At 38.5% G+C, this 20,562-nt stretch overlaps 1 protein-coding gene across 1 annotated transcript in view; it reads right to left on the bottom strand.

Moving 5' to 3' along the window:
- Positions 1 to 20,562, bottom strand: part of rngtt (RNA guanylyltransferase and 5'-phosphatase) — a 113,933-nt gene that overhangs the window by 44,830 nt on the left and 48,541 nt on the right. The window contains exon 12 of the mRNA XM_085372042.1: positions 2,627 to 2,695. Within this exon, the coding sequence (XP_085228168.1) occupies positions 2,627 to 2,695 (69 nt within the window). The remainder of the gene's footprint in view (positions 1 to 2,626; positions 2,696 to 20,562) is intronic.

Genomic DNA, 20,562 nt, shown 5'->3' with positions numbered 1-20,562 from the left:
CCTTGGGGATCAGGACCGTCCGGCCTTCAGTTATCCATTCCGGATGTCTCTCGTTAACTAGCAGCTGGTTCATTTGTGCTGCCAGACGCTCGTGGAGTGCAGTCAGCTTCTTCAGCCAGTAGGCGTGAACCATGTCGGGCCCTGGTGCTGTCCAACTCTTCATACTGGAGACCCTTTCTTGGATATCTGCCACTGTGATGGTTACTGGACCCTGTTCAGGGAGGTCGCTGTGGTCAGCCCTCAGATCCTCTAGCCACTGAGCATTGCCGTTATGGGTTGCATCCTTCTCCCATATGCTCTTCCAGTATTGCTCCGTCTCCAGCCTTGGTGGTGCTGTTCTCTTATTGTTCCCTTGCCACTGAGAGTACACCTTTGCTGGTTCTGTGGAGAACAGCTGGTTTATTCTCCTGCCTTCTATCTCTCTGGTGTACCTCCTCAAGCGGCTGGCCAAGGCTGTGAGTCTTTGCTTGGCAGTTTCCAAGGCCTCAGGTATGGACAGCTTGCTGTATTTCTTAGGCACCTTATTTGTCGCACCTTTCTGCAACTCCGTTAGTTGGCTAACCTCCCTCCGTGCTACTTTGATCTTGCCCTCTAGCCTCCTTCTCCATGGAGGGTACTGCCCCTTGTCGCTGTTCAACTTGTAGCCAAGCATCTCACTGATCACTGTTGCCGTATTGTAGATCAGCTTGTTAGTGTCGGTAATCGTGGTTGTAGGTATTGCCCGTAGTGCTGCATTAACATCATCTAGCAGACCTTCTGAGGGAACTTCACGTAATCTTGGTAACCGGCTACGCGAGATCCAGGTTTCAAGCTTGGCCATGATCCTATTTTTCAGGTCAGTTCCTCTCGCACTCAACGATCCTTCTCCTATCGCACTTGGGGCTATGTACCCAATCTCGGGTGGGGGTGATGATATCTCCCCCCTGACCTGGCGTCCTGACTCCTCCTTGCCGTAGCATTTGTGTTGTACCTCGTCAATCTCTAGCTGTGAGAGCAGTCCCTTCTTTCGAATGTTGGAACACTGAGCTACTAGTTGTTTCGCCGTCATTGTGGATGTTGGGTATCGAAGAATCCATAGGTCCCTCATCCTATTCATGTAGCCCCTTCCGCCGGGGTTACTTGCATAGTAGCATTCCAACAACGCCCTGTTTTCGTCTCTTGCCCACCGATGCCTTCTTGTTCCAGTAGCCCACTTTTCGTCAGGGTGCCCTGGTTCCTCAACACCTGACGCGGACCTTGTTGATCCGGGCGACGTCCGAGCCGGCATGCCTTCATATTTATCTGTCTCGCTCATGTCTGCGGTAGGCTTGCTTAGCATAGGGGGTCTAGCCTTAGGACCCTTACTGGATACAGACGCCCCAGGCAGGAATCGAACTTGCGATCCTCTGTTCCAAAGGCGTGTAGTCTAACCACTACGCTATCCAGCTGCTATCTATCTATATATAGATATATATATATAAAAAGAACGGAGCAACATTATCATGACTGTAGCTTACAGGCGGGAGCATTTATTTATTAGTGCCAACAAAATGAAGGGCTTTTCACCCTTGTTTTTCAGTGAGCTGCTGTTATTGATGACACACTACCTATTTCAAAGCATAAATCTATTTCCACAAGCTACCATTAGTGCAATATGCTTTGTCACTACTATTGCACAAAGTCAAATGCAAGCACAAAAGTAGCCTAGGAAGTGTTTTGTCTGGAACTTTTAAGTATAAAATAACTGCTTAACCCTTTAGTTAAACAAGTGGAGTCACTTGTTTTACATTTGGGTCACACATCAGCAGCTTTTCGTGTCTCCTTCTTCACAGCCTGGTTGGAGGATGACATTTATATCATGTAAACATTTATACTGGTATTTTCATGGACAATTTAATATGGCACGGTCCTTGTGTGCAGAAGGTCATCTCTGAATGCACAAAACATCAAACTTTGAAGCTGATGTGTTACACCAGCAGAAGGACACACTGGGTGCCACTCCCATTACGCAAGAACAGAGGCTACAATTCACTTAAATTGGACAACAGAAGACTGGAAAAATGTTACATGGTCGGATCGGTCTCGATTTCTCCTGCTACTTTAGGAAGGTAAGGTCAGAATTTGGCGTAGACGATATAAAACCATGGTGGTTCTGTAATGGTGAAAAATTGGACAGAAGTTTTTGTAAAATATAAAAACTTCAGTCCAGGGTCTTTCTGCATTAATGTTTGTAAATTATTCCGCAAAAGTAGAATATACTGCAGTGGATTAGAAGTCCTTGAGTCGATCGCAGATGATGATAAGAGGTGTTTTAGTGTTACCACCATAGGATTTTCTGCTGTCGTAACACCAAACAAATACGTATTTCAACCAAGTTCGTTTAGGCTGTAACAGAAAACACTATGTGTCAAGTTTACTGCGTACTGTCTTACAGGAAGGCCTGTGAATTCATGTATTGCCGTTTCCTTTACAATAACCGAGGGCAAGACTGGCACAGAGAGTGACAAACGGTGGGTGGTAGTGACAAGCTGTTCGATTCTTTTGTATGTGCATGTAGGAAGACAAAGCAGAGTCTGACAATCAACCTGCAGCAACGGGACTAAGGGTTTGAAAAATGACAAACTGTCACACTCTGTTGAAGGCTTACCCCACATGGCTGGAAGATAAGCCCATCGACTTCATGGCTGACCTGGGATGTGAAACTGCCTTCTAGGAGCTGGAAATAAAAACAAGAAAAAAAGCCCAGTTTGAGTCAAGTAAAACAGATAAATGATAAGATTGACAACTGACAGCTTTAGCTAAACTACAGGAAATTACATTGATTTATGAAGTTTTCTAAAGCTATAGAGCTTGCCAACACTTACCTAACACTCTAAAAGCAATGAAGTATCGAGTTTCAGCATAACCGGAAGGCTTATATTTGGCAAATCACTCAGAGTTACAAGGACAAGCCTGATATGTTATTTTCTCCTTGTAGCCTTGAGACTAAGCACTAATCTTTTTTTGACTGATAATGCATCTCTGAGAGATCAATACAGATAACTTGACAGACTAGGTTAAGGACAAAAATAGCAAGAAATCATTAGGTCCCAGATGATGTGAAAGACAGCATTTCATCTCTTCTATGAACACCAACCACTGTAGCTGCTGCTAAGAAAAGGAGAACAATGGCACCATACTTGAGGAGGGATGCCCAGTAGGGCTGAACGATTATGGAAAATAATCTAATTGCGATTTTTTTGCCCCAATATTGCGATTGCGATGCGATATGCGATTATTTTTTAAGGTCTTTGTCTTCTGTATTATTAAACAAAGACAAGCAATACATCATATAGTATGGCCAATACTATATTACATTAATTTTAAACTGTTCTTTCCTGGAAGACAGACCTCTGTTATGATGACATGAGGTGATGCATGAATTGATGACTGACATTTTTATTTAACTTCTTCAATCACAACAGTATATTTGAACATACACAATAGTTTATTTTTAGCTTACAAACATCTGAGCATAAAGTGCTGACAAGGAACCCTGGTGTAAACATTAAAATGAAAGTCAGTACAATGTGCAGATTGCAGAAATATACATAAAAAAAATCAGTGGCTTTACCACACTCAGTTTTTCGACATCTGTGAACTACTAGACAGTCATTCAATTAAAAAATAATATTAAATAAATAAAACTAATAAATAAAAAATACACACATCTTACTGATCTCTGCAGTCAGTAACATTACACATAAAGTGCAAACATAATAGCAATTGTATAAACACACACACAAACACGCCTTTAAAATTTAAAGGCGTGAAATTGGACGGTCTAGCCTTCTGATTAGCTAATCAGAAGGCTAGTTCTGATTAGCGTCACCGCTGTCTCGGTGGAGTTTAATAAACTCGGCCGTCTGCTTCTTGCTATCTAAAATATAACCAGACACTGGCGTAAATTCTCAACTGTCTCATACTTCTGTTTAATAAGTTTTCTGTTTGACGTTTAGTCAGCTGTGTGAAAACCAAGGAGGAACCCACCCGGGGGATTAATAAAGTTTTATTTTATCTAATCTAATAACTTTAATCTCAGCCAAACCGATTTACTCACGAACAAACAAAACACTGAAAAAAGCCCAACAATAACATTTTTAGGTTGTCTAAGTGACTTATATATTACGTTTAACCCGAGCAGCGAAACTCCGCGGTGATCTGAAAATGATGTGCCGGGAGTTGTGCCGTTCTCGGCCGCATCAGTAACCCTCGAGCTCCCGGCTAGCTGTCGAGCTGGTGGGTAGCAGACGCCTCTGAAAACGTCGAAGCACTTTTGCAAATATGGGATATCTTGATAAACCGAGCAGATATTTGATGTTTACACAACTACTTTCTCGCCTGAAAATATGTTAAAAGTTTATTTTGTGACCCAGAAAGATTAGTATGAGTAATTTTAAAACTTAGTAGCGGCCGCCATTGCTGGAAACTGGAGTTTGGCTGGGCCGCGCTATGAATTCTGGGATATGGTAGTAATTTGGACAGCCTTCGGCGCGTCGCTGTGACATAATCGGTCTACAAATGCGGCCTCAGGAGGATGCAGCCCATGAATTTGGACATGTCCAGAGTATAATCGCAGCCTTTGCGGTTAGAAAATTGCACTTGATCATGTCGCGATATTATCGCAAATGCGATATATCGTTCAGCCCTAATGCCCAGGGGAGACAGAGTTATTGTACAGCAAAAGCAAATTTTCTACATCATGAAGCACATCAACTGCCATGGCAACGACAGCAAGGATATTAGCATTTCTAAATTAATGCTGAATATACCAGCTGCATTGGGGAACATATGAGGAAATCTCCCAATTCAAGAGCAATTTAAATTGTTGTCCTGTCTTTCAAATAAATACTGTTACCCGTCTACAGTCGGTTGTAGTTTCTTAGACTGAACACTTCCAGAGCTGCAGTAAAAACACAGTTTACCTATTAGATGACTCTTGGAAACATCAATGGAGGGTAATGAGGAGAAATGGGGAGAAGGACCACGGTTTCATTAAGTGTGGGTTTTAGTATCTAAGCATCAAAAACAAGGACTATCAGAGATATGCTCACTGGCTTCCACCTTGTGTTTGAAAGCCATTAGCCAATGAGTGTGAGGTTTCACAGTTAGACATGTCTCTTGTCATCAAATCACATTTCAAGATGGTGACGGAAAAAATCTCATCTCAAGGCTATTAAACTCAAAAAACTGGTGAATGATGTCACAGTAGCTACGTCCATCTTTTATATGGTCTATTGGTATGACTTAAAGATTTCCTGCATCAGCTTCCACTTTTCCATTGCCTGTCCATTAAGTGGCATAGAGAGATCTATTTATTACCCATAGCATAGTCAGTTGTTTCCCCTTTTAGTCAGCTGATGGAGGAATCCAAATGCTGTTTCAAACATATCTATGTAAAGCATAAAGAGGGAATAGCACACCTCTTCAACTACAGAGCAAGACAAATGGTCTTGATTCAGTCAGATATATCCTGAAAAGAGAAGCTGGGGTGAAGGTGAGTTGCAAAGAAGCTTGCAGTTTTTGTAGTTAAAGCAGATTCATGAGCTCACTCTGAATGAGATTTCTCAAGTGGATGCTTAGAAGGATTTCGGCTGATCCAACAACTGATCTGCTGAAATCCTGGCAGAACTTAACTTTTTTAATCCATAATACTCAAGCAAACTTTTGAAAAACTCAAAAACATAATTAGTTTAATACCTATTAGGATGCCTTAGACGAAACATGTAATACTCTACTCTTGTTATTGCACAGTAAACGTGTATTTATTTCATAAACCTGCATATTCTGCAGTACAAATATAGTGCCTCATTGCAGGTTCACTATAAGCTATGTTCTCTTGTACTGCCTCCTTGTGTTTTTTTAATGTAGAGAATGGAAGCATACAACTCTGTAACTGTGAAAATTAAACAACTTTTAATTGCTTTAATCCAAACACTTTGTAAGCAGAGAAATAAAATGCCAAAAAAAAAAATCATGTTCAGTCAAGCATAAAAATGAAGACTGAGGCTTTTGTGTGGTTGACGGGGGGAGGTCAATGTGAAGAGGCCAGCCAGGGTTAGCCGAGTACTCCATCTTCAGTGATATTTGAAAATGTAAGAAACTGAAATGCAAGACCTTCAAACAAATGTTTCAAGAGTGAACAAGAGAAACGAGATGAAACTGCAATCGAGTGGCAAATCAACCTTCCACAAAAATAAAACTGTGCAAAGACTTTAATGTGATGTTGGGATGTTAGTGTCGTGCTCGCTGTGAAATATTGCCAATATAAAGTCAATGTTCACAGTGGCAGGAAGCGAAACCTACTAATGCTGCTGCTACTGCTGGGAAAGGGAGAAATCGATATAGAAACGTGTCATGTGGCATGGAAAATTCTGCCAGTTGTCAAACCTAATATATGATTGCACAGCTACACACTGCAGAACTGAATATAAGCATTTCAAGGGCCAAACACTAGCAGAAAATACAAAATCAGCTGAGAAAGAGGGCTTGCAAAGCAAGAAATGTCACACTCTCTGTTGCAAAAATATGCACTATATGAATGATCAGCTACGTGACTATTTATGAGAGGTGTGACTCATACAGATGAACCCACAGGGAATTCTTTGCAGTTCCTCTCAGTTCATCGTGGCCCACATCTTTGTGTCAGTATTGTATTTTAATTCACTGTGCTGGCCAAGAGCAAATGCATAAAAAATATGGAAACATCAGATGTTTTTTTAGGAACTATCTTAAAAAGGAATAATGAAATTGTAACATGATAAATCAGTCATTAAAAAAAAACAACAACTCCAAAACAAAACAAAAAAATCTGCGTTATCATTATCTGCTGTAGTTATGCTGGAGGAAGCTTCTTATGCTGTTTTTGCAAACCTTCACTGATCTTTGGCATTTGGTATGTTCATGCAGAGTGTAAATATATTTCGGCAAGCAGGAAATGGCTTTGGTCAATAAAACAGAAAGCAAATGCATTAGTGCACTGCAGTAGATATCAGGTATCATATCAAAGCCATCAAGATGTGCTACAGCAGAAAGCAATGCATTCTAGCCATGCAGAAAGGTACTGAAAGGTGGAACAGGGGTGACCTTTTATAATATATTCTATCATGTCTTTGCTGTAATGACAGACAATAAAGTGAGGTCATTAAACTTTAATTAACATTGCCTGCATACATCTCCACTTATTGTCCAGCCATGACATTTCAATAAGCAGCCATGAACATTGTAAAGTGCCTGCTGACTAGGAGATAGCAAAGTGTTCAGTAGATATGAAGACTGCCAACTATGATTAGAGCCAAGATGAGCTAACACACACTCGTAGTATAGGAGATGAGAGATTGTCATCTGTCCTGGTGCTGCTTGGAGACAAACCAAATTATAAGCTCAATCACAAATACAAGAAAGTGTGGAATGAGACAGCTAAATTTCCACTCAGCGCAGGGCTCAAAAAGCCTGTTAAAACCAGAAGACCATAGAATTCTTATATAGACGGTCTCTCCTGTTAAGGTCCCGCTGACCTGAGTATTTTGTCCAGCATTAGACCAACAGATTGAGCTGCTCTGTGATCTATGATGATATACTCTGCCACAAAAATTCTCTTTGAAGAGAGCAGATTCTGCTGTACAATACATCAGAAAAAATCTGCTGTGAAGACGGACACTTATTCACTTATTGCATTTTTAAAAAGAAATGGGGATACAAAGATACTGATATTAAGACACAAATATAGAAATTACCTGTTATACCACATGCATGGCACTATTTTTTCCTGTAATTTTTAAATAAAGACTTTCACCTTTTATTTACTGAAAGAAAAAATATTCATGGTGCCAAAACATTCTGACAGCCTTGTTATTAGAAGTTAAAGGTTAAAATAACATTATGCTTTATAATTAGTCTTTGTCCTTGAGGTGTTTCTTTTTCCACTGAACATCTGCAAAGCCAGTTTTATTTTTGTATTTATTTATTTTTACCTCTACTGCTCACATATTGCTACGATTCTTTCCACAGTGCTGCAACCAGCAGTTAGGACAGTGGAGTATGTAAAGCTCGAAGCAAAAACCTGCTTTCACACACTTGTGTGCACAGTAAAAATGAAAAGGGGACCCACTCATGGAAAAAAAAACCTCAAAACATTCCATTGCATTACTTGTGGTCAAAAGGCTCCACAGTCAAGTTTATCCATTTTGGTAGCATAAAAAAAAAATCTGACAGCTTCTATGAAATTTTACCAGCGCGGCAGGACTAGAGAGTGTGACTATTATCAATAGTTATCTTGCGGTTATCTATTCTTTTGTTCATCCACTGATCTCTGTCCTGCTGTTATACCACTTGATTTACACAATAACTCATCACCTTTGCTGAAATGGTGATCTCAGTGATATGGATGCTATGGAAAATGGTGTGATCCTTGGGTCATTTGCAGCATAAAGCGTGTAGCAGCATTCAGTTCTTCTTCAAAGATGATGAATTTGCATTCAAATAGCATGTCTATTATACCACTAGAGGAGTTCCACAAAATACTTTTTCGTTTTTCAGACGATGTGTTCCAGGAAAGTAAGAGAAGTCATTAGCCTTAGAGGGGCGCAGATGCATTTATCTAAAGCAACGGCAAAGTGTTCACTCCCTGCCATATCTGCAAAGAAAGTGGAGCAACATCAGTGCTCTCCAGAATGATGAATGAGTCACAGCAGATCACACAAAGCTTGACAACCATGCTGACATGGAGAAGGCAGGTAGCCAGATTAAAAGAAATGGTGTCTTTATGAAGGAATGGCACGTAGGCGGTAAGATCTGGGAGTTCCATTTCAGTTCTCTTGCCATCTTAACACACCCACCCACCACCTTCGGCAAGCACAGTGAACCCTGGATGGAGTGATGAGCAGAAAAGAAGACTTCCACTCACACGTACTCCTACAGTAAGGAAGTTCCTTGGAGTGATAATGCAGAGAGGGGGCAGCGACCCTGCTTTTATGGTTAAACCTCTTTAGGAAGGAAACACAGAGCTGAGCCTGGGACAAGTAGGTTAAGGTGAATAGCAAAGCCCCATTAAGAGATCAGGACTTTATCGTAGACTCCACGGCAGAGACAGGACAACGAAGACGCTCGGGGAGATAAATCAGTAATATACAGAGCACTTTTTCTCAGGTTGAGAGAGACTGAATGACAGAGTGATGGAAGTCAGACCAATTTCTTCACCAGTGTTTCACGTTCGAGCTCATTTCACAAAGGGACACAGTGATGAATGATATCCAGCAAATACTGATAGGATTGAAATGACATGAAGTATGCTACTCTGCTTCCCTCTTTTTCTTACGGTGATTCGTCTTTAACAGAGTAAAAGGAATATTTTATATAAGCAAAGGACACAGGAGAAAGTCATTTCAGGTTATCTGAATATATACAGATTCAGTAAAATAAAATAAAATAAAAATGCCATAATGGTCAGAACATAGATATTTATTGGAAGCTATACACTCACCAGTCGAAACAGTAAAACCACTCCCAGGTGAAGAGAATAACACTGCTCTCTGGTGAAGAATGCAATGCTTTGCTGAGAATCCTTCAGTCCTGGCAGACCAACCGTGACTATGACACTGCCAGAGAGCAACAACATGCCGCAGCAGGACATTAGGCCCTACCACACTTCAAAAATGGCTCGGGAACGAGCTGAGAAACACAACAATGAGCCTTAAGCAGGAACAAGCAGGAGGCCTCACCCTGAAGCCCAAGGCATCTAAAGGACACACTGTAAATATCCCAGTGTAAAACCACACAGGACACCACGCAGGTCCTCTGTCAATGCCTTGATGGACTAGAACGTTTTCGGGAGCACAGAGATTATGTCAGTGAGCTCATTTCAGTTCACCAGAACTGAAATTCAACTAATATTTTTCATGAATAACTTAATAATAATTTGTTGTGAAAAGTATACACATAAATTATACGTTTTTTATAATTTCAGATAAGTTGTTTGCTTTGACCAACACTCCAAAGCATTTAGAGATACTCACTACCTCATGATACATAAAAAAATAAAAGCAGCTGATTTTAGGAGGGAAAATACACTAAAAGACTACTGGGCATTTGCCCTTTGGGAATGCGGATACTGTAAGTGTTGCAGATTGCTTTTGTTTCGATCTACTGATCATTTTAGCTCTAGTGACAGCTGTTGACAGCCAGCTAGGTAATGGCCCTGACGCTCTGATGACTTGATGCACAAGGAGAAAAATGACAGTGACAGAGAAATAAATGTGCAAATGCCACCAGTCAACCGAGAAGAACAAACAAATTTATCAAATACATTTGGAGTTTGATATCGGACCGTTTCGACCTGTGTCGCCATAATTTCTCATCCATTTAACTGCAGTAAAGTCAGATTCACCTTCAAAAACAAACTGAAAATGAAGGCTTCGTAAAAGTTGTGAAATTGCTTTTCTTTGGGGATTTTTTGGTCTAAAAAACCTGGAATCACTACTGTGGTAAAGATTTTAACAGTTTTCTCTTATTACTCTTATTTAATCCAGTTGTCTTCTCCAGTCTGCACCATTTTTAGCTTTTCTGCTGCTTCCACAAAATATCCCATTGGTCAAAATTACAGCTGTGATCTAGAAGATGACTTTGAATGACCCATCCCCATGTGGTTAAGAATGACAGACTGTATTAGGCTGAACTACAAATGCTTGTGTGAAATACCAAGTAAAATGAAACTGACAAAAGGTAAAAACATTTTCTGTGCATTTCTACTAAAAGTCAAAATGCCGTGCAGTCCTACCAAGATGAAATAAACCAGGAGGCATTAAAGGTGTACTGAACTCTTACTATTCAATTTCTAAAAACAAACAAACAAATGAATTGATGTTTCCACTGCGAAAGTTGCAAGTGACCAAACAGAGCTACGTGTGAAAATATTTATAAGGAATCTGTCCCAGAATGTTTGTAATGAAGTAATGAAGAATATCTACAGTGACATTTTATAAAGAGTAGAAATAGGATAATGTATGCAAAATGCATCTTATGGTGTGTTTTTATAGAAATGATCCAAGCATTCAGGATAATGCAGCTCATTCTTATTAAAGTAACACTGGCTTATTTTTTGTGCAATATAACAATCTCTTCCTCACCACAGCTGGACTGTTATTAAGCACTTTCGTTTCCTAAAGCCTTTGTATTTTCCTGCAGCCTGCTCATCCTCTTTACTCTAAGGAGGTCTAGGTGCGGGGGCTGAATCAAAGGTGGAAAGGATGGATTGATATTCCAGTCATACTGTGGGGCTGTTGCTGGAGGAACCTTTCAACCCTAATGTGAATGGTTCTATAAAGGCTGTGTGCAGTTGCCTATTAGATGAAAAGCCCACATCAGAGTGTGCAAGGCAGCTAAACCACTGGCTGGCCTGGAGTTAAACATGGTTATCCAGTCTTGAAAATGTCAGTGTCTTTAAAAAAAAAGAAAATTGATTGTATTTGATTTGACACTTCCAGAAAAAACTCAATTATTAACACTTAGACGATTAAACTAGAAGAGGCCAAAGATGATGAAAAATCACAAGGGCGCAGCGTGAAATTAAAATGTGTTATGAGGGGAATTTGGTTTAACCGGACAGGTGTCTTGATGACTGATGGACATGGTCCAACATTTCTAGCCACAAAATTGGAAAAAGTTTTTACAAGATCATGAAAAACTTTCAGCATAATAATGAATAATATTAAGTCTGGTTCAGTAACCCTATTGACTAAAGAATTATTAACGCAGAGCTTCATTAACACCTCTCTGATAGTGTTATTTCTGCATTGGACTGAATTCTATTTTAGAGATATAGGTAACTGTATTTACTGGGCTTTCTTTGTGAGGACATCTGTAAAATATAGATAACTAATTAAGCAAACTCTGTGAGTCATTATTAAAAAAAAGCCACCAGGTATTGTTGATGGTTAGGTAATGCAATACTTGCATATTGATCAATGACTGGTCAAGAGGTAAAAGGGTATGGAGTGGGTCTAAAGACTGGGTTACAACCAAAAAAAACCCCAAAATTACAAGTTGGTACAAGCAGTGGAAACCTTTGCAAAGAGACAGTAAAAATGACAATATTTGAGCAATATCAATATTTTGGGCATTAATTAAGTGATCATAGGAAAGAGATGGGACTTTAGCCAGTCCAAGTCTGTGCTGAAGCTACACCACTGCCAGTTAGACGCATTACCGGTCTGCCTCCAAGACAGGAAAGATAAACTGACTACTGCAAACGCACAGCAGTGCTGAACACAGCCCACATACTCAGACACATTCATACAGACAGCAGACAGAGTGTCAGTGTGAAAAGGCAATGACCAGGAGGCAGCCTTTTACTGGGCTCCGATAGCATGCTGTGCTGTCAGTAAGAGAAGAGAGTGTGATGGTTTTGGAGTTGGCTGCATATCTGAAAGGTAAAAGATCGGACTTTGTGTAGAAGAGTTCAAAGGAGTTACATGTCAGGATTTAGATGTGGTTATACTATTACTGACCTTAAACTTTGATATTAACCCTTGAGCTCCCCTAGGGAAAAATGGGACCCGCTTGGGTACTTTTGGATTTTTGATTCTCAATATATCAGTCATTTTAAAGACTAGTTGCATGAAACTTGGCCAGGATGTGTGTTTTAGGATTATTTTTTAAATTCAATGATCCCCTCTATGGTGTGGTGTATAGTAAAGGAGATTCACATATGTACCCCCTGCAGTCACCCTTGTACCCGCTTGGGCCCCATTGACTCCCATTATAATCACATATTTTCGATATACTGTAATCCTGACATGTGATAATTTTTTTCTCGTGAATACCTAATGGATCTAAGCCTCTGCCTTCAAAATAAAGGAAAAATATGTTTTGGATCCAATGAGCACAATATTAGGTACAGCACCACCATAGACATTTTCAGTGTTTTTGAATGCAGGACATGGTTATCTTATTATGCAAAATACATGACAATAAAACAGCTGACCACCATAAAATAGTCTTGATGTAGTGGAACTGATATAAGAGAGTGGTGTGAATGTGATTGAGAATATATATATACTGTGTGTGTGTGTGTGTCGGTCGCAAACAAAACAGCCCGTAGAGCCGCCTCCTTGAAGTGAACAACGGCAGCCTGCTTCGTTTTTTTTCTCTTTTCTTTGAACCTCTGTCAATGTTATTTTTCTGACTTGGCTGAGGGCAAAAACAAGGCTCATTGTGCAGAGAAGGGAGGGGTGTGAAAGCAGCCACTTCTTTGTTGAGCCAGAGGGGGGGAGGGGTGTGAAAACAGCCACCTGCTTGCTGAGCAGAGGGGGAGGGGCAGTCGTTACTCTCCCAGGCAAGTCAGCAGAGCGGAGGGAGAGAGACAGAGAGAGATCCTTTTCTATCTTCTTGGATTCAAGTGCACATTTGAAGTCTGTGGGAATAGTTTGCAGCCTTGTCTTACTAGTCATTTCTGCACAGTCGCCACGAAATGCACAGATGCGCGCACCACAACACGAAGCGCACGGTCAATTTAGGGGAGCTTGGAAGCAGTGATCATCCTGCAAACAGCGCATTATTATCGTAACGGCTGCAAAAGTTAGGATATGTCCTGTCTGCAACATCCATCCATCTAGAGGTTCGTGCTATAAAATGTAAATTACATCTTTGTTCAGTTTGTTGTTGAGTTTGCTAAGGTCAGTTCAGTTTCCCAGTGTCACAGGAATGGAACAGGAGGGAGAGACAGAAAATGATCATCGTCTATCCAATAAGATAGAGGATGATCATTTTTTAATTCAGGTGCACCTTTGAAGTCTGTGAGAATAGTTTGCAGACTTGTCTTACTAGTCATTTCTGCACAGATGCCACGAAATGAACAGATGCGCGCATGCACAACACAAAGCGCACGGTCAATTTAGGGGAGGCTTTTGCTGAGAAAGCGCAGCGTTCCAAAAAGCTGAAGCAGTGCTCATTGTGCAAACAGCACATTATTATCGTAACTGCTGCAAAGATATATATAAGATATGTCCTGTCTGCAAAATCTAACCATCTTATGGTTCATGCTATGTATGATAATGTAAATTACATCTTTGTTTAGTTTGTTGTTGAGTTTGTTCAGGTCAGTTCAGTTTGTTTTTTTGCAATAAAGTGTTATTGTTCCAAAAATAATAATGCATTCAAATCAATGTTGTTATGAATTATTTACCTATTCAAGGCTGTAATAACCTCATGCCAAATACTTCCATTTGCAAGTCATTTTTTGAAAATATTGCATATTATGGGTTTCCCCCCCAAAAAACAGGGTTTTTTTTATGACAATAAAGCCATAAAAACCTAAAAAATATTTAAAAAATAATGAAAAACTTTATATCTGTGGTTAGGTCTGAAGTTGTTTAAAAGATCTGATGTGAAAAAAATCAGAAAAAAAATTCATATATGATATTGCTATATCACCTTTTGTCAGGGGACCCGTGTGGGTACGAAGGGGAACTAATGGGTGTAAATTTTAAAAACTCTTATTACTCCAAAAATAATAATGCATTCAAATCAATGTTGTTATGAATTATTTACCTATTCAAGGCTGTAATAACTTCATGCCAAATGCTTCCATTTGCAAGTCATTTTTTGAAAATATTGCATATTATGGGTTTTTCCCCCCAAAAAAAACAGGGTTTTTTATGACAATAAAGCCATAAAAACCTAAAAAATATTTAAAAAATAATGAAAAACTTTATATCTGTGGTTAGGTCTGAAGTTGTTTAAAAGATCTGATGTGAAAAAAATCAGAAAAAAAATTCATATATGATATTGCTATATCACCTTTTGTCAGGGGACCCGTGTGGGTACGAAGGGGCACAGATGGGTGTAAATTTGAAAAACTCTTATTACTCCAAAAATAATAATGCATTCAAATCAATGTTGTTATGAATTATTTACCTATTCAAGGCTGTAATAACTTCATGCCAAATACTTCCATTTGCAAGTCATTTTTTGAAAATATTGCATATTATGGGTTTTTCCCCCCCAAAAAACAGGGTTTTTTATGACAATAAGGCCATAAAAACCTAAAAAATATTTAAAAAATAATGAAAAACTTTATATCTGTGGTTAGGTCTGAAGTTGTTTAAAAGATCTGATGTGAAAAAAATCTGAAAAAAAATTCATATATGATATTGCTATATCACCTTTTGTCAGGGGACCCGTGTGGGTACGAAGGGGCACAGATGGGTGTAAATTTGAAAAACTCTTATTACTCCAAAAATAATAATGCATTCAAATCAATGTTGTTATGAATTATTTACCTATTCAAGGCTGTAATAACTTCATGCCAAATACTTCCATTTGCAAGTCATTTTTTGAAAATATTGCATATTATGGGTTTTTCCCCCCAAAAAAACAGGGTTTTTTATGACAATAAAGCCATAAAAACCTAAAAAATATTTAAAAAATAATGAAAAACTTTATATCTGTGGTTAGGTCTGAAGTTGTTTAAAAGATCTGATGTGAAAAAAATCAGAAAAAAAATTCATATATGATATTGCTATATCACCTTTTGTCAGGGGACCCGTGTGGGTACGAAGGGGCACAGATGGGTGTAAATTTGAAAAACTCTTATTACTCCAAAAATAATAATGCATTCAAATCAATGTTGTTATGAATTATTTACCTATTCAAGGCTGTAATAACTTCATGCCAAATACTTCCATTTGCAAGTCATTTTTTGAAAATATTGCATATTATGGGTTTTTCCCCCCCAAAAAACAGGGTTTTTTATGACAATAAGGCCATAAAAACCTAAAAAATATTTAAAAAATAATGAAAAACTTTATATCTGTGGTTAGGTCTGAAGTTGTTTAAAAGATCTGATGTGAAAAAAATCAGAAAAAAAATTCATATATGATATTGCTATATCACCTTTTGTCAGGGGACCCGTGTGGGTACGAAGGGGCACAGATGGGTGTAAATTTGAAAAACTCTTATTACTCCAAAAATAATAATGCATTCAAATCAATGTTGTTATGAATTATTTACCTATTCAAGGCTGTAATAACTTCATGCCAAATACTTCCATTTGCAAGTCATTTTTTGAAAATATTGCATATTATGGGTTTTTCCCCCCCAAAAAACAGGGTTTTTTATGACAATAAAGCCATAAAAACCTAAAAAATATTTAAAAAATAATGAAAAACTTTATATCTGTGGTTAGGTCTGAAGTTGTTTAAAAGATCTGATGTGAAAAAAATCAGAAAAAAAATTCATATATGATATTGCTATATCACCTTTTGTCAGGGGACCCGTGTGGGTACGAAGGGGCACAGATGGGTATAAATTTTGAGGGATGCTCAAGGGTTAAACAAAAACCTTGAATAGCAAAGGCATACTCCAAAGCATTAAAAAAAACAACTAACTTTTAGCAGAAAAAGGTTGATTTAAGTAACTGCTCACTTTATTTGACAGTTGAGTGTGTAGACTAGAGACAATCAAACCCAGGCCATTGGTAATGGCACATCTCGTATGTCCCTAACAATCACGCATACAGCTCACACTGGCAAATAATCCTCGTTAACCAAAAAGTCATTCCATTTGTGTGTTTGTCCAATGACTAGACAACTAAAAGTCTAAAAGAAAAAGGGAGGCTTACTTGTCAGATAAAATGAAACTATTCTAATCAATTAAAATATTTGCAGATGACCTTTTCTTCTGTTTACTAATTGGATCATTAATTGAGTAAATTTCTTGCTTCACGCTGGAGCATAAATATTTTAGACTACCCTTCTTGTTTAGGAAAAACAACTGCACTTGCTTTCTATGTGTAATTGGGCTGTGGAGAAAATGTATATGCATCAACAGAATGGATACAATTCAACCTTTTAATACTAACAAATGTAGCAGTACTAACCTTATACTAAATAATGTATATTTTGCTCCTGGAAAATTACGAAGTATGTGAATGCACCACACTCAAAATGTGTCTGCAAAAACTCTGTAACAGAGACCTGTAAAAATGCCTCTATAAGGGATGAGAGTGAACTTGGTAAAAACTAATGATGCATGATATTCCCAGGAAACTTCCAAAGGCCTGAATTACTAGAAATTACCACGAAATTTCTCTGGTTGATTACCTACATGAAGACAATATGTCTATATATTTTTTTAAGTTTATAAAAATTTTATGTGGCAGTTTGCATACATATAACACATATGTTGTATACATATCAAACACAGGTGAGTAGTAATAATGTATTTGGGGCAGTTTCTTTTAGTTAGTCTGAAACACGTTATGGAGGCATTTCAAAACAGACGGGTACACGTGTGAGAGTTTTAAATGAACAGGCACCGTCTATTGGCTGCTTCTCATCTCCTGTTGATTATCACTCATGTATTACATAAGCAATTTAAACAAGACTTTATTGATATTTACCTTTATGTAGGTCCTTCTTCTGAAACAGATGCATTTAATAGGATCATGTTTTGGAAAGAGGGTGAAAAACATTCTCTATACAGATACACAGTGTGACATTTTGTAGTCCATAGGGCCTCACAGGAATTTATACTGTGTCTGTAATAATTTCACCTTTCAGGTTCAAGCCAGCCAGCAGCTGCCATGGGAAATGTCAACTTGGAGCTTGAAGCTTAGATGCTGTTTCCATGGTTATGTTCAAAAACATTTTTTCCTCTTTTGTAAAACGAAATAATGCAATAGCTGCAGTATCACTCAGGTTTTTATGTCCTTGTACAAATTAAAAAATAATAATAACACAATTTTGACTTTAAAATTCACAGCACAGAAATGATTAAAAATTATATTTTAAAAAAAAATCAGTTTAACATAATAGAAGTTGTGCTGCTGGCTTTTTATTAGGATGGATGGGGACAAGGACACCCTGAAACGACCATGGTTTAAAAAGAAGAAGAAACCAGCAGCCTAAAAGCAGAGTAGCAAAATGCAAGGACACCTGCTGACCTGACCCAGAGGACACGTGTTTCGTCATCCGCCCTGAGCCTGGAAGGAGGAAGGAGAGCAGGCAAGCAGAACAAATAAAAGAAGCTGCCTCACTTGATTTTGCTACATATTTAGCTGCTTTCCCGTTAGTGAATCCGACCTTTACTGTATAGATATGCCATGCATCATCAGCTCTTGCATAATGTCTTGGAGGCTTTGAAGAAAACTAAAAAATCTCAAAGCAACTGAGGTAAACAAACATTAGTCATCCAGTCCATGTTGTGTGTTCTTCCACGCAGCATAAGCCCTTATACAACAGTCAACATGTTTCCCTATGAGTGGGTGCAGCAGCAGGCACAGCAGCAAGAGAGAGAGTGAGGACGCAGGTTATGAAGTGCAGCTTGTTCTTGAACCTAACCGTGGAGGATGTATTACCATGGCCTTAGGTGCAGGCTGACACTTTTTCCTTCTTTTTTTTTGCAGTGCATTTCATAAAGTAGGTGGGACATGCAGCTGAGCCGTTAGAGTTCCCCCAGCCTCAAATTAGATAATTTTCTGGCCTTAATTAGGACGAATAAATCTTGTAGATATGAAGGTCAATAATGTAGATTTGATCTTACTAGCTTGCCCATTATCCAGTATGTTGGGTAGATCACCACAGAGGAACTTTTATATTAAGCTGTGATAAAAGCGTGTTTGTGTTGTTGTTGTTTTTTTAAACCAAGTTAAAACACCCACATGAAGGCGTTACTTTCCTCCGGCCCCACCACAGTATACCTGCTCCGACTGACAAACATGAACTCTGACTCATGAGTCAGGGAAATGCAACAAGAGCACCATGAAGGGAGGACGTTTACATGAAATCAAGAACCATTAATACTGAGGAATGGGAGCCGGGAAAGAATAAAAAGGCTTCTCATCACATTTTGGCCATCGGCCATCTGAAAGTGTAACTTTGGCCTTCTGACCATGAACTAGTTTTATTTAACAAGAGAAATGTTGGTGTAGCTTGCTTCAGTCTCGCACATCTGCAGCACTACCATCGGGGATTAACTTTTTCCAACTGAATTTTGAAAGTGCTTCCATTTAGTTAAAACCTTACGTAGAAACTCCGTCTCCTTCTGGCTTTGCAGAGATAAATTCCTGGTATAATTTAAAACATGCACGCGTTTCAGTTTGCCTTTTTCACAGCCTAAAGTATAAAGCAGACAACTCAAATGATGTTAGGTTAAACTCTCAGCACAGATTCTGCAGCTGCTTATCAGGTGTAGGCAGCCTCAAGGCCATATGTCACCAACTGCTGACAATCAGTGCACTACTAATTTATACTCACTGACCATTTAATAGGAATACCAGTGAAATCTAAAGCAAAGCACAATGTTGCCAACAAGGGAAACTATTCGGGCCACTTGGACAACATGAACTGCACACAAACTAACAGATATTCTAAGCGACTATTCTGAATACTTTCGGTCCAACTTTTCAACTTATTTTGTCATCAGGAAACTGCAGGAGAAAAGCAGCCATCACAGCAGCACACAAACAAAAAGTAACCAAACAAAACTGCCTTCATTCAAAATCTACCCCTAGTGATTTTATAGAGCATTTGCCCTAAAATCTATTTCACTTTTCTACTTACATTTTAAAGGGAAGTCGATTTCATTGCTTTTTTTTTTAATATTCAGCATGCTACTCTAAACCTTAATCTCACCCAGTGTGATTAGGTTAGTGCTCTGTGAAAAGATTGCAATCTCACAAAAAAAAGTATCCAGATAACCATTTTTCAGGTCTCTATCCAAATTCAATCTCAGTTAGGAAAAAAAAAAAAAAAAAAGGTGTTTCAAGATGACATTGAGTTCAGCTAAGAAAGTTGGTTCTTCTTTCCCCATTTCATGACTTTCTAGTTTCCAGGGAGAAGATGCTAGCTGTGTTGGAGATATCGGTATTTTGTAGGGGTGGGGGGAAAAAAATCGATACTGTGTAGTATCGTGATATTTTGTTTGCTAATAATGTATCGATACAGGGACAGCAGAAATCGATATTTTGTTACAAAAAAAGTTTTTGTGGACTGGAACATGCTGACTTCAGAGCATGTTGATCAGCTCCTTTTTCTGAGCAAGAATCCTGACATTCCTTCACTGTCCAAATGTGTTTAACTTTTTTTTTGGCAGCAATAAACATGACAGTTTACTTATTTTAATTTAAGACATGTTTTGTTTTAATTAAGTTTAAAACTTTTTTATTTAATGTAAAACTATATTTTGTTTTAATTTACTTTCAAATTCTTCAGTTGCTGAATGGGCTGCATAGTTTTCATAAATTGAGAAAGTTCAGAATAGCTATAAGTGTACCAGATGGTTGCATTCAGTTAAGTTGGACTAGACTGTAATACAAACCGTCCAGTTTGTCAACAATAAAACTGAAATGAGAGAAAGACTGAGTGTGAGACTTTGATATTAGATAAAATGAATATTGATAAAGTTTACCTTTATGTACAGAATCTGAATATCGCAAAATATTTTTTAAAAATAGCAATAATATCATATCGTGGGATGTATGGCGATTCCCACCTCTAGTACTTTGTAGGGGATCTTTATTCATCATAGGCCTAAAATAGGATACATGAC

This window comes from Diplotaxodon limnothrissa, linkage group LG15 (assembly GCF_057381915.1).
Source record: "Diplotaxodon limnothrissa isolate DT_005_m linkage group LG15, D_limnothrissa_male_GT1.1, whole genome shotgun sequence".
NCBI classification, from domain to species: domain Eukaryota; kingdom Metazoa; phylum Chordata; class Actinopteri; order Cichliformes; family Cichlidae; genus Diplotaxodon; species Diplotaxodon limnothrissa.
The sequence above is the reverse complement of the archived record's forward strand: the minus strand, read 5'-3'. Positions and strand labels throughout refer to the sequence as shown.